Consider the following 17,785-nt stretch of genomic DNA (forward strand, 5'->3'; position numbering starts at 1 on the left):
GTTTCTTTTATAACCATGTTAATGAGATCCATTTGGTGCTGATTCTGAGATGGTCTTTTGGTACCTGAGTAACGTAATAAAAATTTTACTTGGGCAATATTTTTATCTCTCTTTATATTGTTCTTTGGCTGATGTCACTGGTGGTGTTGATTGGATGGGTCTAGTTCTGATTGGACAAGCAGTGATTCACATTGTTAAGATAGAATTTCAGGAGGTTCCAATAGCACTTCTAGTTTTGGATGGAGTCATTTTAGTCTCTGTAGCCAATACCGAAGAAAAATAAAGCATATACTACCTTTGTAAGAATTCTGAGTTTACTTTCTTCCTACCTCCTTCCCTCTACTACCTCTCTCCCTCCTTCTTTTCTTTCTTCTTCAAGTCTTGAACTAGGCTACTAATTGCTTGTGTACTAGTGATGACTTAGGGTAAGAAATTTTTAAAAATCAAATCAGATTAACTAAAAGGTATTTAGGATTGTGCTGTGGTCACTGGGCAAGACTTCTTAGTCCTGTTTTGTAGGATGAAAGGACCTTCATCTTTTTTCTTCTCCATCTTTTCAGGAAACTTGGATCTGACTGGTCAGAAGCAAGTATTCAAAGCAGAGAACAATCCCTGGGTTACCCCGATTGCTGACCAGTTCCAGCTTGGCGTGTCCCACGTTTTTGAATACATCCGTTCAGAGACGTATAAATAGTAAGTAGCCTAATAGTCCAAAGTAGTACACTGGTTTTATAGTATTTGTAATTATGCCATTTAAAAAACTATAATGTGACATTATTGTCTTGGTGGCAGTTAGCTCATAGCATTTTTACATGTTTTATTAATAACCAAGTGTAGTAATTGTCTTATCTTGATAGATATTTTAATTGATGTTATCAAAGGAAATTTATACCAAATTTGCTTAGAAAATTTTTAAGTTATGTTAGTTGAATAGTCATGACACTAAGGAAATTTGCCAGACACACTAAGATCAGAACATACTTTTTTTTAATGCAAAGAATAACAGCTGTTAGGAACAAAATTGTTAAGCATTTTATTTATAAAATAAGTAGAGAATACTAGGATTGCATCATTGTATTCTGTGGAAACTTTTACTCTAGTGAGATGGTAATATCTCTAAAAGAAAAGGGAAAGGCAGAAAAAGAGGAGGGGGCAGCTAGCTTAAGTCACGGACAGAGTCAGAATCCCTCAACTCTTCACCTCAGGTCAAAGGCCATGGTGAGGAGCCCACCCTAAAGCCTGTTTTCACCTCTTTGTTCCTCAGTGTGTCCTGGTTGGAAGGAGCTCTCCCGGCCCCATCTGCTCTGTTATATCTTCTGTCATTATTTCCCCTCACCCCACCCCCACCTCCATATTGAGACGATCATTTATCTTATGCTTTAGTGACCCCTTAATGCTGAAATATAGTCATTTCTAGTTTTAAGCAAAAGACATAAAACTCCATAGTCAAGTTTAATCTGTTTTTGTGTTTGTTACCAATCATTAAGAATTTAACATCCCAACTATTAGAGGAAAATTAGAGGTCACATTCAGGTAGGAGTCTCTCTCTCTCTCTTTTTGGTATCACAAAACTGCCCAACACTCAGTGTGGCCCTTGCCATGTCTGTGTCGGGGCCGTGGGCAGTGCTGGCTGACGGGCAGGCTCCCTGGTTATAAATGGCCAGCTGTGGTCCTGTAGCCTCTTCCTGGATGCCAAGCTCCTGGGCACACAAGCTGGGGCCTAGTACGCTCCTGCCTCCTGTCTGACAGCATCACGGAGATGAGCGCTGAAGAACGATGGCACTAAAGCTGGATGTACTGAAATTGCCAAAATGATAGCATGTGTTCATATATGAAAGCAGCTTAAATCATGGTTTAGATTTCTTTAAGATACTGCTGCGACATTGACAGTGTATCTTCAGACTTACCTTTACAGTAAAATGAGAAAAGTATAGGAGGTGTGTGATTGTTTCAGAGCCACAAGTTACGTGCAATATATAGATATTTAGTTCCTTTAACTATGAATATAGCTCTTCCTTGGAAATTGGTTTAGTTAATTATGAAAATGTGTGAAAATGTAATTGCAAATTAGCTGATTATTGTTCATTTTGTTCTCTTAAATTGTTAATCATTGCTATCATCGATTTGAGATAGAGGTTTAATTTTTTGTTAGTAAATGGGAAGCTACTTATAGCTTGGTTTGTAGGGAATTGTTTTAGAAAATCATTGTATATATTTTAACATACAGCGAAGTACACAGACAAGCTCCTGTTAATCCAGAATGGGGGAAAATACTGTTCATTATTCTGATTAACCATTTTTAATCTTACCATACATTAATTTAGAATGTACAGAGAATTAGAATATATTGCATATAAAAGTGCTTCTAATTTTAAAAGATTAAGTTGTGAATTTGTTAATTTTGTATTACCTCAGTCATTATTAGGCAATTAGTCACCATTAGACGTTACTGCAGACTAGTTCTTTCTTTTGATGGTGGTTAGGATTCTGGGTGAATGAGAGGCGTGTTGCTTTGAGTGAGTTCATTGGTACGTTATTTGAGGGGGAATACATGACACTGCATTTTAATCACTAACCTATCTGATGCATATATTCTTATCTCTGTTACTGGCATCCTGTATTTGGGAACTGGAGTGATCTAAGCAATTTGCCTACTAGCATAACTTTTTGTATTTGATTTTCTCATGGAGAATTATATTATCTTTTATATTGTTAAATCAGTGTTAAAAAGCGTAAGTGAGCATTGGAGAGTCATTGTGCCCCCTTTTTTTTTCTTTTGTTATCCTCACCCGAGGACATTTTTTGTTCAGATAGAGTGGGGAGGGAGAGAGAGAGAGAGAAACATCGACATGAAAGGGCCACATTGAGTGGTTGCCAACTGCACGACCCAACCAGGGCCGGGGACAAACTGCAACCGAGGTACATGCCCTTAGTGGGAACCGAACCCGGGTCTCTCTGGACCACAGGCCAACGCTCTACCGCTGAGCCAAACCAGCCAGGGCTCATTGTGCCCTTTTTAGGGGGACCAGGGCATACCCCATTCACTGCTTTTAGAGAAGTGTAAGAGAGCCTCTGCTGGGAGAAAACACTTGACAGGAACTCCTCGGGGCGGGGCCTTTGGGAGCCCAGAGGGGTGTCTCTGGGGAGGGAGCGGTCGCCCACTTCCTGAGGTCAGCCTTGTCCTGCGCCCCTTCTCCCATAGTTCTCCTCACGCCTGTATCGAACACACCAGCCAGAAATAGGGACTTTTAACTAAGAAAGGCTCTAAATCAGAATCTTAATCTTTAAAAAATACTTGTATAAAAATGCCCCGATGATGTTTCATTGGTTTTTAAAATTTAAGATAGTTTCTTACATGAATACAGTATATATACACCTATTACCGTATAGTAATTACATTTTAAAATTTAAATTTTTTTTTTTTTTTACTATAAATCAAAAAGTGCATTGTCATGTAACTAGAACCTAACTACACTTTTTAATGTTCTTTAGCAGCACGTCATAATTAGAGGACTTCTTGTATCCTTTTAAACTATCTGAAAAAAATACTATTTCATTAGCAGGTACTAGGCTATTTTTTGAAAGTTGTACATGTAGCAACCTTCAAAAAGGCAATGTATTCATTATACTTATATATTTTTTTAAAGCAAATTTCACTTTCAGTACCTTAGTCATAAATCTCTAGTCTTAAGTCTGTAGTTTCCAGTCTTCAATTCCTTTTATGTAAACCACGAACACCTTCATCCAATAAAAAATCCTTTTTGTTATATATAGATCTTTAGACTATCATGATAGCACGTTTTTAATTTTGTCTTGGCACTGAAAATACCAGTGAATCTCTTTCCTTTTTAACCAGTTGAGCTGTTCGCTAAATGAAAGGAGTAAAGAACTGACCAGCATGTTTCATTTTCGTTCACATCTGTGGTCGACTTTCACAGTGACCTTCATGTTCTGAGCACACCCTCAGAGACCTTCCGAGTCTAGAGCAGCGACAGTCAGAGAAGATGGATTATCTGATTTCCCTGCTCTAATGGACTCCAAGAGCAGACATGGCCATTTGAAACAAAACAGTTGAAGTTAGTGTTTAGGAAAAATTAAAATCCTGTGAAATGATTTAACTTGCTGAGGAGATAAACTGGTGCAGTTAAGCTAGAGGAGGTGTGGGGAGGTGTGGCTGGGAGGATGTCGGGTATAGTTCTTCAGGAGGTGGTTCTTTTGAGTACAGTTTGGGCATTCATCATGTCTTCCTCATCATTTCTCAGGGGGTCACTCTTTGTTCCTTTAGTGTACTATCAGCACAGGGAACATGCTGGCTGGTGGCATAGTGTTGCCCATTCATTATGCGTGATTCCCCGTGAAAGTAAAATCATGTGCTTGGGCTTGTGGTTGAGGATCAAGCTCTACAAGCACATTTCTGTTTTCAGGCCGTTGTTAAGTTAAATGCAGTCACCTCTTCATGCATTATTTGATGGTCCTTGTCTCTTTGTATGACCTCTTTTATTTTAATGAAGCAGAACTATGATAGAATAGTCACCACTTGTTACGTTTTCAGAACGTAGATTATTTTTCCCCCATAAGAGAAGTCAGATTGGAGTCAGGATTCTTGACAAGATTATTTGTGAAAGGGAGTAACTCACACTTTTCACATTTCCATCAGGGAAGGTGGATAGAAACCTCAAGCCATTGTAAAAGATGACAAGTTAACTCTTAACAAAAGGAGAGGTTTGACAAATGCTGGGCTGAAAACGTGTCGGTTGAAAGAGGCATTTGGAAAACAGGCGTCCTCGTGAAGGCTGCAGTTTGTGAAGCATGGCAGCCTGTTCGCAGGGCGGCACACGCAGAGGCTGCCTCTGTCATTCCTCCTGTCCTGTGACTTCCTTTCCTCCCTAGAGAGAGGTGCCACACTCACTTGTTCTTTTGTTTGGAGTTTTAATCTTAAATGAAGACTGGCTATATGGTTATTCGTATTAGTTAATGGAAACATTGTAACAAAGCAATGCTTGGTGAGTGGTGAGCAATGGTGAGGAACAGGCAGGCAATTTCTCTTCACTAGAAATTGAGCAAAATAGATCATCCTGTTTGATTTGTAGGGAAGGATACTGTTGTTATTGTTTCTCAAGTTGTTTTACTTGTAGAATTAAAACTAAGTAATGTTTTCTTTTGCCTGTAATGTGTACAAACCTACTATAAGAGGTTATTATGAACATACATGGGCTTTATTAAACAACTACCACATCCTCTAATGACTTCTGAGTCAGTGGCTTAGAAGATCCTTAAAATAACGGACTTATCTGGTCTACTACAAGGCTAGAGCATTTCAACCTAATCGGTGATCTCATTCATTTTACGACAGCCCTTTGCAGAAGAGATTTTGTCTAACAAAAGCTATATAAATCTTATTATCTTCTGGTGAAGTATGAATGATGCACAGAGCTAGCAGATGGTTTTTATAAATACCACAGGAGGATGGTGGAGAAGGTTAAACTGCCAGGACCTTTCTAGTAGCGAGTGAATTCTATATAGTGACGATCAGTATGCAGAACAATGTAGACTTTTCTTTTTCTTTACTATATCTGAAAGTAGCTCAGATTAAACCAGAGAAAAACAGTTTTTCTTTATAGTAGATATGTAAATGAAGAAAGTTTTTTTTCCTAAAGCTTTTGACAGATTGTTTGTTTGTTTGTTTATTTTTAAATCCTCACTCGAGGACATTCCTCCACTTATCGTCAGATGGAGTGGGAAGGAGAGAGAAAGAGAGAGAAAAAAAAAGAAAAACATCAATGTGAGAGAGACACATCGATTGGTTGCCTCCCGCATGGCCCTGACCAGGGCTGGGGACTGAACTGCAACCAATGTATGTGCCCTTTATCAGAATCAAACCCATGACTCCTTGTTCCACAGGCCGAAGCTCCAACCGCTGAGCCAAACCGGCCTGGGCGATTGTTTTTATTTTTAAAAGTTGACTTTGTATTGTGTTTCTGGTAATTTATATTTCCTTTATAGATACTACACATGTATATTTTGGTTCCTTTATTAAGCTAATAAATGTTTTATCCATTTCCTCTATAATATGATTCAAACTTTTGACATCTCTGGACCTATTTGTATGCAAATATGTTGCATATAACTAACATTGCTAAGAAATATCTAAGAGAAAAGGTAAATCCATAAAATGTTATAATTTGGATAATATTGTATCATAGCCCTTATTTCATGTAGCCCTTATTTCGCTTTAAATGGTAGAATTACATAGTATTTCTTTTTCTCTAGATAGTATGTTACCAGTGCTTTGCTATTGAATAGATGTAAGTCAGGGTGTAATAGCAACTGTTGATCCTTTTTTTTTTTTTACCCTCACCAGAGGACCTTTTTCCATTTCTTATTCAGATAGAGTGGGAGGGGGAGAGAGAGAGAAATATTGACATGAAAGGGACACATCGAGTGGTTGTCACCCGCACGACCCATCCAGGGCCAGGGACAAACTGCAACCGAGGTACGTGCCCTTAGCAGGAGCCAAACCCAGGTCTATCTGGACCACAGGCCGACACTCTAACCGCTGAGCCACATGTGCCAGGGCGCAATTGTTGATTTTTGACACAGACACTCAACTGTTCCCCAGTGTGGCCATCAGCTGTTAATTCCCCTGGTAAATTAATACCTCTCTTCTTAAGGTATTAGGAAGAAAACAGACCGTTTGAGGAAGAGTACATAACAGTTTTCTACCTCTTTCAGGTTTTTTAATACTTAAAAATATTTCTGCTTTTAGATAACCTTCATGGCTAATTAGTGTCTTTCCTTTTTCTGTATGCATTTGCACAATTTTGTTGCTGCATAAAATTTTTACAAGCCTTTGTTTGAAGCTTTACTCTTCTGTAATTTTTCATGCAAATTGCTTCAGTTTTTGAAAAGAAAGGTGCTTCCCATTTGACATTTCCAGTGCACTGGGATTCTGGGAAAGTTACAGTAGGGAACCTCCACCTACCCTCCGTATTTACCCCCATGCAAAACCTATGAAGGTCAAAGGTGAACTCTGTTAGGGTTTAAAGACCAGCTTCACGGACACTAGCTTGTATTCCTGAAGGCATCTAAGAAAACTCATTTTAGACATATTCTGGAATGTTTTCCACTCCAATGTACATTCGATACAAACCCAGACTTGAAAAGGTTCCCTCACATGTCCATAGGCATTCTCTGGCCTACTAAAGTGGTCACGCCCCAGGGACCCTGTGCTGGCTTGTGAGCTCTGCAGGGACCGGGTGGGATCAGGTGAGACCAGTGAGCATGAACTATGCATTCTTTCTGCATTTTACTTCACTGACGAGTGCATGTATCATTAAAGAGTTCTGGATAAATTTAGAGGGGCAAGGGGAAACAAACATGCTGCTGCTATGGCAGAGGGAGAAGAGTTATGTTTATACTGAACCTTGCACTACAGAAGGCTTTCACTTAGGACTTTAAAGAGCATGGCCTCTCTCTCTCCCTTTGGCCTTATAACCCTCCTCACTTGTGGGTTGACGGTCAGGCTTGCATTCAGCATGTTCTGTACAGCCTCCAAGGTACAATGTGGTGCATTACAGTATCCACTTAAGGTAAGTAGAATATAGTTTGTCCCACTTAACAAAAGGAAAATAAAGGCTAGACTCAGCCCACACTCCAAAAGGAAAAGTGTGTTGCCCTGGCCGGTTTGACTCAGCATTTGGAGCATTGACCCAAGGACTGTAGGGTTGCAGGTTTGATTCCCAGTCAAGGGCAAGTACCTGCAAGTTTGATCCCTAGCCCCGGGGGGATTGTGCAGGAGGGTAACCTTTCAATGTGTCTCTCACTTTCTCTCCCTCTTTCCCTTCCATTCTATCTAAAAAGCAATGAAAAAATATCCTCAGGTGAGGATAAAAAATAAAAAAACGGAAAAGTGTCATGCTACTTCCTCTTTCAGAGAAGCTATTTTGAATTCCATTTTTAGATGCTACTCATTTGATATAATTATATCGAACTATTGAATATTGACCTACTCAATGAGATGAAATTGTTCAGCTCTACATATTGATAACCTTTATTAACTTCCAGTAATCTTCAAAAAATTCAATGCTTGATGCTTTCTCTCCAGCTAAGATGAGTTATTGCCAGCATTTGCTGTTTTTATTTGAGAGATAAATTAACAACTGGCGCTTTTATAATCAAACAAGACTGTGATTTCTATTCTCTATGCAGTAGTATCTTGTTTTATTACATGCTGACTTTTTATTGAGCTCTGGTCTCTTATTCTGGTCGGTGTTGTTGGAGGGTAGTTTTGTTGTTGTTATTGTTTTTTGTTGTTGTTCTTTTTTATTTTTATTTTCTTACAGTTAAGGGTTCTTATGTATTGTCAGGTATTTTGGTTTAGAATGTATAATATTATGAAAGGCATTCTAATCATATTTATCAGATAAAAAACTTAAAAGTGAGTTCTGTTCACAACCATTTGCTGGTGCCCAACTTATTCATCAGACACGAAAGCAATAACCTCTCATACTTGTTCTGTTGTGTATACATCACTTCATATGTGTGTGTACATCATTTCATATGTGTTTTCAAGACTTGTGGTAGGAGAAATTTGTGGTGAAGAAAAGATTGCTTTCCACTGCAATAGTTAATTTTTAAATAGTCTCACTTGAAACATATTCAATGCCATCACCTTCAGAATGCGTGGACTTTTTACTCTCTAGTCAGTCAGATAAAGTTTGTTTAGCAAGTAAACACATCATTATTGAGTTTTGCTTATTTAACATGGCAAGTGTGCCAAATAAGCACTGTGGCTTGTTTTTCCCTTCGGATGTCTAATTTTGATTGGTTAAGCCAGTGAGCAGAAATGTATTGTCTCAGTTCTAGAGGCTGGCAGTCTGAGTCAGGGTGGACACAGTATTGTCGTTTGCAGAGGGCTCTGAGGGCAGGGTCTGTTCCAGGCCTCGCTCTTTGGCAGGTGGTCGTCTTCGCCCTGTGTCTTCACGTAGTCTGCCCTCTGTGTGTGTCCATCTCTGAGATCTGACTTTCCCCTTTTGGTAAGGAAGGACTCCAGTCATACTGGATTAGGGCCCACCCTAGTGACTTCTCTTTAACTTGATAATTACCCCCGTAAAGACCCAATCTCCAAGTATGGCCGCATTCTGAAGTACTGTTGGTTAGGACTTACAGATGAATTTTGGGGTTGAGGGCTCAGTTCTAACCCACAACACTATTGTTACTCAAATGCCCAGAAGTAGCATTCACTTCTGGATCGGTTTGTCCTGCCGCTTCTCTTCTTCCATAGCCCCCACAGTGTCCTGGGTGAGGTCTGTTTATTAATGAATGTGTTTAAATACTCTATAAGGCTTGATTCTCCAACCCGCCCCCAAGGCCTCTCTCATATGCTTGGCTTTCTGAGTGGTATGTTCCTCCAAAACATGCAGGTCACTGAACATGTTCATTTTAGAAACACACTGGATGGGCTGTTGTTCTTGGGAGAAGGGTCAGTGATGTTATTTCAGATCTTTCTTTAAGAATGCACCGTGTTAAAACAAGGTGGTTAGAATTTGAGGATCCCTTGGGAATGGGAAGCTTCTCTGTCTCGTTTGGCTAGAGAATTCAAGAGGGAGGGTCACATGGAACACGACCATGGCCCAGTGTTGTTTTGTTCACAAGAACCTCATGAAGGGAAGAAGCAGTGTGGAGAGCCTTTGTGGCTGCTTCTTGAGATGGGACCCCACTTGTAGGCATGGACTCCCACGCTGACTTTGCTGTCCTTAGTGGTAGCTACTGGAGTCAGGGATTTCCTGTCTCATCTCAGAGTTCTAGTAACTACATCTGGAGCCCTTGGAACTTTTGTTTCATTTTCCTGCCTTGTGTCAGGGGCACAGAATTCTCTTCTCATGCGATTAAAGCTGTTTGCTTCCCCAGAGGAGAGAGGGACATCAGAGGTGGAGTGTGTATTTCCATGATGCACCATGGCATGAAGACGCAGGGATGTGCTCTGCTTTGAAGCTGTGAGGAAACAGAAGGGAAAGGAAGCCTGTTCTTAGAGTACTGTCTTAGAGGTAGCTTCCAGGCCCCCTTCTGCTAGTGGAAGACCTCATCACACCCACTGTCAGGTTCTCTGTCTTGAGGTTCAAGCTAGATCATCTCTGAGACTTCAAGCTAGATCATCTTGAGAGTCCCCAGTGATGGGTTCTAATTGAGTTCTCTATGTTTCTGGGAAATATGTTTTATGGTATATATCAATTCATCATTATTATTATTATTTTGTTGTTAATTCTCAACCGAGGATATTTTTTCCATTGATTTTTGGAGAGAGTGGAAAGGAGGGAAGGAAGGGGTGGGGGGAGAAAGAAAGAGAAACGTCAATGAGAGAAACACATCGATTGGTTGCCTCATGCATGCACCCCAACCACGGCCAGGGATCAAACCTGCAACCCAGGTATGTGCCCTTGACTGGGAATTCAACCTGAGACCCTTCAGTGTGCAGGCCGATGCTCTAACCACTGGGCAACACCAGCTAGGGCCAATTCATTATTTTTTAAATTTAGTTTAATTCTTGAATTTGCTCCATCTAGATTTAGTTTATTGACTTTTTTTTCTTTTAAGGGAATGGAAGATGATGATGACCCTGAATATAAATTGTTACAGGAAAATGGATACAAGATAAAATGATCAGATCAACCTTTTTATTCTATATTTTATGGAATACCTAATATATGTTTGGCAATAACTTATTCGTATACATGAATTCCTGACACTTTCGATTCTTCAGACTTATTAATCAGTGTAGTCAGCACCAGAGCAATTTTATGAGACTTACCAGTCATCAAAAATTTATTATCAGATAAATCAAAGAAACAACGAGCATCTTAATAGGGTGGAGAAAGTGGCGTGTAAAGGATCGTTTAAGACTATGCTTTTTGTCGGTTGTGTGTTATATTTACAACCAGCCTCAGAGAACTTACTCATAATTTCATGCAAACAGGCGGCAGGGTGATAGTTATCTTCTTACGTAAAATCGTCTGATTTTCTCCAGTAGAATATTGTGAGACTGAGAATGCTAAATATATAGACAGTAGGAAACATCGTGTTCTAATGTTAAGCTTGTAGCATTTATTTTAAACCAGTATCTACATTTTCTTTAGAACTTTATTATAGCAGCCATCCAAAGTTAAGAATTACCAAACTCAGTCCTTCCCTGTGGGACAGGATTGCTAAACTTGAACTCTGTGGCATAGCTTGGGCATGCAGTATGCAAATCGCCTTTCTCGTGGACGAACTCCATGTGCACTTGACAAATGCGAGGCACATGCTTATGTCTGCCGTCTTCCTGGCACAGTTTTGACAACTTTCTGAAGGAGTAATAAAGACTTAGATCTTCATCATGTGAGGCAAGTTACTTGGAGGGAAGTTTTTCCATCACCCTAGCCCTGTCCCAATAGTGCCAGAATCTCACTGTCCTCCAGGACAGAAGGATCACAGCAGTGGGCCACGTAAGGGCTGAGCTGGCTCCTTGGAGCCTGGTACGGATTCCCTGGGAACGGGCCCCGCAAGACAAGGCTGGGTTTCTTCCCGTCAAAGGTACAACCTGTTTTCCACCCAAGGTCTTCGCAAGTGCTGTGTTTTCTGTCTGGTATGTTTCTTCTTCCCACATGCCCCTGTTGAATGTCCAGTTATTCTCCAAGTGCCGAGTTAAATGTTGCATCCTCAGAGACCTTTTTCCTGAGAATGTCCTTACTGCCCATCTACTTGAGATCCCTTTTAGCAGCTTTCTGCAGAGCCTTTGCTTTTCCTTAGTAGCAATTTCAATAATAATAATAATGGCTGTCAGTTATTGAGTATTTACCGCGTGACAGACATTATGCTAAACTCATATGCACTATTCATCAGTTTGTATTTATTTGTCTGAATACTACTTCTATTTGGGGGGAGGATGATATTTATTTATTTTTAAGTTTTGTTTTTTTAATCGTCACCTGAAGATATGTTTTTACTGAGTTCAAGGCCTGGGGGTGGGCAGAGAGAGAGAAAGAAACATTGATCCGTCACCTCCTGTATGCGCCCCAGCCAGGGATCGAAACCACAACTCAGGCATGTGCCTTGACTGGGAATCAAGCCTTCAACCCTTTGGTGTACAGGACAACACTCCAGCCAACTGAGCCACCTGGCCAGGGTCGGCGGTGGGTGGTATTTAAATGCATGTTTTCTTTCCCTGAGGAGACGAGAATCTTTTCTAAAGCAAGGCTCTTGATTCCTTTGGGACTGGGCTTTGCGTGCGCCATGCCCTCACGTCTTATGTAGATGGCTATCTTGTGCAGAGGAGCCTCTGACAGCTTGCCCTGATTTCTGAAAGGGAAATTGTCTGGCATCCAGAATGGACCACAATATAGTTCTTTGTTTTTGCTGGTACATAGTGAACAATACTTGAAACATTAAAAAGAGCTCTCAGTAGATCATGTGAAATCAAGATTGTCTTCACAGCAGTCTCACTGCTTGTATGGATCTCTGTTGACCCCACTACTCTCATGTTAGAAATGAAACAGTTCCTTAACTTCACAAGTAAATCAATTACGTTTGAAAGTGAGACTTCTCTCTCTATGAATCTGTAGGCTCTGTGGTCATTTTGTGTGCCTCTCTTTGTCCATCAGGGTGTGTTTCCTGGGGTGTGTGGAGTGTGATGTGTTTGTAACGTTTGGAGGGAGATGCAGTAAGCTAGTACTGATGGCTGTGTTTGGGAAGGACATTGGCTAGAGGGATGAAGGGGAGGCACATTCTCTTTTATCCTTTGGATCTATTTAATGTTCTATTTTGTACATGCACTCTCTAAGAGATTATTAAAAAACAACCACCACCACCAACTAGGAACCAATATGGTCCATGAAGTTAAGAAGTAAGAGACCACAAAGAATGTAGCTATATAATTGGTTTTGTCTCCTGTTATGTCCCCTTTCCATTCGTTTGCCTAGTGGAGTCCATTCTTACCAGTCTTTCTTAAACCACCTGCACCAAACACCTTCCTGGTGATGTCACCACTACAATGCGTCCTGAATCTTGGACAGGGAGAGTCTGAATGAGAGCATAAGAGGAGGTTTCTCACTGAACACATGGATCCTCCCTATTCTTGGCTTAAGCACTGTAAAATCTTATATCATTTATCACACCTCTCAGGCTTTCTTGTGTCCTTGGACAAATCTATAGTAATAGTTTGTCCTTCAGAATCCAACGTGAAATAGCAAAAGGTGCTCACTCACAAAGACCTAAGAAAAGAGAATAAGGAAAAACACACAAAAAACACAGGATAAAGTACTTCTTTATTGAGTTTCTTTATATAGGGGTATTTTTCTATCTCAGATGGTAAGTGATCAAATGGTAAGCTTTTCTGTATTGGAAAGGTCATGGTGGTTTGAAATAAGGAAAAACAGGTCTTAGAAGAATTGGCTGTGTATTAGAGGGTAAGATTGGGCTTCAGGTTCCCATTCATGAGACACGGGTTTTTTTTTGTTTTAATTCTTCTCTCTCGTTTATTTCTTTATTTTTTGGTCTGTAAACTAAGATGACGTGTGCATTGTAGATTGTTTATGTGAGATTATGAGCATTTTAAATCTGTTTTTGTGCATACTCAGTAGAAACTGTGTGAAGTGTGATCTTTTAATAGACGGTGTCTTGTAACTAGCTAATTTATTTTGGTACTGAATTCTAGATAAGTCCTAAGAAATGTAAATTTTGTCAAAAGCTTTTGTTGTGAAGATGACTTCTTTATTTTTTATAAGTTTAATCAACAAGCTAGGGCAATAAGAAAAATACTGGTAATCAAGCTGATGGAGTATAAATAACCTTTATGAATTTTAGACTGAAACGTGGTTAGGAAAAGAAATAATGGCAAATGGGGAACGTGCTCCTTCAAGACCACCTTGTAATGCTGTTTACGTTACTGAGGATCTAGAGCAGCTTTTATTAGAAAAATTCAGAACTTGCGAGATAAAGTCAGCTACTCCCCACACCTTGCCTGCCTCCATTTCCTTCTGTTCATACTAACATCCAGGTGGATTTGTGTGTGACACAGGTTCCCTGTCACGCCAAGGAGAGAGAATGACAGTCACTGACCCTGCTGTGGCCCAGGCCCCGGTGGGTTTCTTACAGGCTTCGTCTCCTGCAGGCTCACGACTCCATGAGATGTAGGTGTCCACCCAGCTTTCAGATGAGCACACGAGAGGTGCGGAACAAGTGCAATGACCAGTGGTTTATCCTAGAGATGGAGCCAGAAATTAGAGTCCATCTGTCCTGCCTCTAATTTCCCTTGTTGCTTTTAGGTAGTATCTAGGAGGAAAATGAGGAAATGCTGAGTTAATGACGATGTCCTCAACAGGAAGTCAGTGCACGGACCGTACGGTACCTACATGTGATCGTTTTACTTGTCTGATTCTTGAATCAAACTCGACCTCCTGCAAGGCCAGATCCTCATCCTAGAGTTGAAGGCACAGGCAGCATTCAGGATCCTGAAACAGTATTTCTGCTGCCCCCTTTTCTATCCCACAAACCTCTCTTCCTGCATCTACTCTGATTCTCATCTTACAGCCTCTTATGTGCATGGCTCTGGTCCAACCCAGGCAAAGTCATTTTCCTGCCAGTTACATGCACACTCTGGTTCAGCGGTTGTGTGTTCATTCATGGAGGGCTATACATGTTTATATTGTTATGTAGTTGGAGTTCAAGCAGTTCATGCATGTTCAAGGGCATGACCTTTTTCTACCATACCTTATGTTATTTATCTCTGGGCATTATTTTGGACTCCTGGTCTTTCTCAGCTCATCTTGTACCTGTGACTAGTATCAGTCTTTCTCCATGGTCTTGTCTTTGTGTTTTTGTTTTCTTATTAGCTCCAGACGGAGGCACTGAGGTTATAATTCATTTGCTTCAACAAAGAACTAACTCTTCTCCAAGGAGCCTTAGTTCTTTTAAGCAGCAATAACATTAAAATTCAAAATCTGAGGTCTGGAAGTGCATGTTTTCCAAATGAGCACCAAGGGTAGAGTGACATGAGGCGTGCCAGCCACTTGAGTGACGAAGCAGAAAAATTACCTCTATCCAAAGGAGCATGCATGCCTGTTGATGCTTCCTGTTTCTTCATGTCTTTGGTACGTTTGTTTTGCCCTTGCTCTATTACTGGAATTTATTACCCCAGTTTCCCCTTTGCCAAGTTGTACATACTAAATCATTCATGTGTTCATATGACGAGTGATCCCACATTTGCCTGTCTTCATTTTCTTCTCTTCCTGACCCCGGACTCAAGTGTCCTAGACTCGGCTGCTAAGTGGATAAGTTCAGAAATCTTGTCACTGTTCCCAAAGCACTTGAAAAGAAAAGAAAAAACAGTAACCCCCTTCCAGGTTTTATACTAAAGAAATAAAACCTGTGGGCCCCTCAGTGATATAAAGATGTAGGTCGCCTGGTATCTGGATAGAATCCTGTCAGGTTAAGAGATAATAACAGGGAAGCAGGGAAACATACCAGTACAGCCTTGGGCAGTTTTGTGAATTTCCTCTTCCTTGTGTTGGGCTCTAGTGCTAGTCTTTTAACACCAGTAGCTTTCCTCTCACATTTAATTATCTTGTTTGTTGCTCCATTTCCTTCAAATTTCTGCTCAGAAGTTATCTTCACGAAACATTTCCATATCACTCTGTCTGAAACAGCCCAGCACCCACCCCACCCGGACTTCATTTTCCTCTCACACTTCTCTGCCCCTTCTGGGATGGAGGGTCCCCCACCGAGCTGGGATTCTGCTCCTGGCACTGTTGTGTCCCCAGGAGCCACAGACAGTGCCTAGTACTAGTGGGCTCGCAAAAAACTAGGTGAATGAGAGTTGTTCTTTCAACCACCTTGTAGTCTGCAGTTTAGACATTTCTTCTAGAGGAAATTAAAAACAAAACAAAATCCTTCCATCACACATTCATTTCACATTTTTAGTATTTCCCTTTTTCTTCTCGTGTCTTAAGTTGCTAAGACTTCATGATATTAGTGCTGCTTCCATGACCATGAACATTTCTGTGGTGTTTCTAAGTTCAGCTTTTGCCAGTGAGCTATTTCTCATCAAATGTAGCAGCTCCTTTTACCTAGGCTTTGAAAGAAGCTCCAGCCTGGCTGGTGTGGCTCAGTGGTTGAGCGTCAACCCTGCACCAAGAGGTCACTGGTTCGATTTCTAGTCAGGGCACATGCCCGCGTTGTGGGCCAGATCCCCAGTGCGGGGCATGCAGGAGGCGGCCAGTCAGTGTTCTCTCTGAATGATGTTTCTCTCTCCCTCCTTCTACCTTTCTCTCTCTCTAAAAATTAATAAAGAAAAAAAATTATTTTTAAAAAGACAGAAGCTCCACTCATGGAATTTTAGAGGGTAATACAGAAAAACAAAAACAAAAAACCCAGAGCTATAGGAGGGTATTATTTGACCTGGACTCAGCCCAACAGCCTGCTTTGGGTTTTGGTTTTGAGTCAGCCAGGTCTCCATACTCCGTGTGTGGAACCTTGATACTGGCTGCTGAGCATCTCAGGATGCAGGTGTGGTTTTGTCCTCCCTCGTGATGGTATGAAAGAGTCTGTACAAGGTGAAGTGGTTTTGAACTAGAGTGATTGCTTAGCAGTAAACAGCAAAGGAGAGGAGTGGGGATGGGAGACAGCTCTTTCTCTCAACCCTCAAAATAAGTTTTGTTGGCAAGTCAGAAAACCATCTAGAGCCTGATCTCTCAACCCAAGAAGCTCCATGTGGAAGGGCGAGTAAGATATCCTTCCATGCTCCCTCAGTCCTGGGGACCCAGACGACCCTGCTCAGCTGCATTGAGGACCATAACCTGCAGCAGCCTGAGCATCATCACTCCTCTCCCTCGTCTGTGTCCTTTGAGGTGCAGTCTGGCCTGTTGGACTCGGGAGACGCCCAGCAAGGCGAGGAGTGATGGTGTGCTGGAAGAAACACTCGGCCTGTCTGCACACAGAAAGGTCCTGTCAGTAGCACCACTGCCAAATCTGTGAATACATTTTTTCACAGGTTGCATTAATTTTCTGTATTTCAAACAACATTCTCCTAGTCAAATTTTCATTGTTGTTTTGAGGACAAAAAAGTGGAATTTTGTGAATTTTTCCTAAGATATGGAAATACTGTGAATTGGTTTTAATTATGTGTACCATAAAAACAAAACACAAAACAAAAAAATGTGGGAGAGAATTATAGCTGCTTTGTTTACATTATGCCAGAATTCCAACTTTTGAAAGTATATATAGCTGCCTCCTTTACAAAAGAGAACCAGAGGCTACCACAGCCAACATCACCAGCTTCTGTCTCAGAGCCTTGCCCAGTGCCTGATCTCTCAACCCAAGAACTTGGGGACCTTGGAAAAGCATTTCCTCGGGGCCAAAGGGGTATTCAGCAGTCCCCCTAAAGAAATGAAAACAAAGTGTGAAATGTCTTGGAGGGGAGGGAACACAGAAGCAGAGGGCTAAGCCTTGGAGAATGAGCCAGCTCCAGGAGGCACGCAGGATTTCTCTCCACAGTGTAAACCAGTGGCTGTTCAGGGATCTGCCTGAGTTGGATTACCGTTTGCTAGCTCTGTGACATTGGATCAAGGAGATTTTGAGAAATTTGACATCTTCGTTAAAGAGCAGCTGACATACAATGAAGTGCTTAGATAAGGTATACAATTTGATACATTTTGACATATGTAGACACTTGTAAAATAGTTATCATAATCAAGATAGTGAACCTTTTCATCATCCCCAAAAGTTTTCTTGTGCCCATATATAAACCATATTCCTC

General features: G+C 40.9%; 1 protein-coding gene across 1 annotated transcript in view; it reads left to right on the plus strand.

Moving 5' to 3' along the window:
• The window catches only part of RSU1 (Ras suppressor protein 1), a 185,086-nt gene that overhangs the window by 93,012 nt on the left and 74,289 nt on the right, over window positions 1-17,785 (plus strand). Inside the window, exon 8 of the mRNA XM_036252448.1 lies at window positions 561-693. Within this exon, the coding sequence (XP_036108341.1) occupies window positions 561-693 (133 nt within the window). The remainder of the gene's footprint in view (window positions 1-560; window positions 694-17,785) is intronic.

This window comes from Molossus molossus, unplaced genomic scaffold (genome assembly GCF_014108415.1).
Source record: "Molossus molossus isolate mMolMol1 unplaced genomic scaffold, mMolMol1.p scaffold_m16_p_1, whole genome shotgun sequence".
Classification (NCBI taxonomy): Eukaryota; Metazoa; Chordata; class Mammalia; order Chiroptera; family Molossidae; genus Molossus; species Molossus molossus.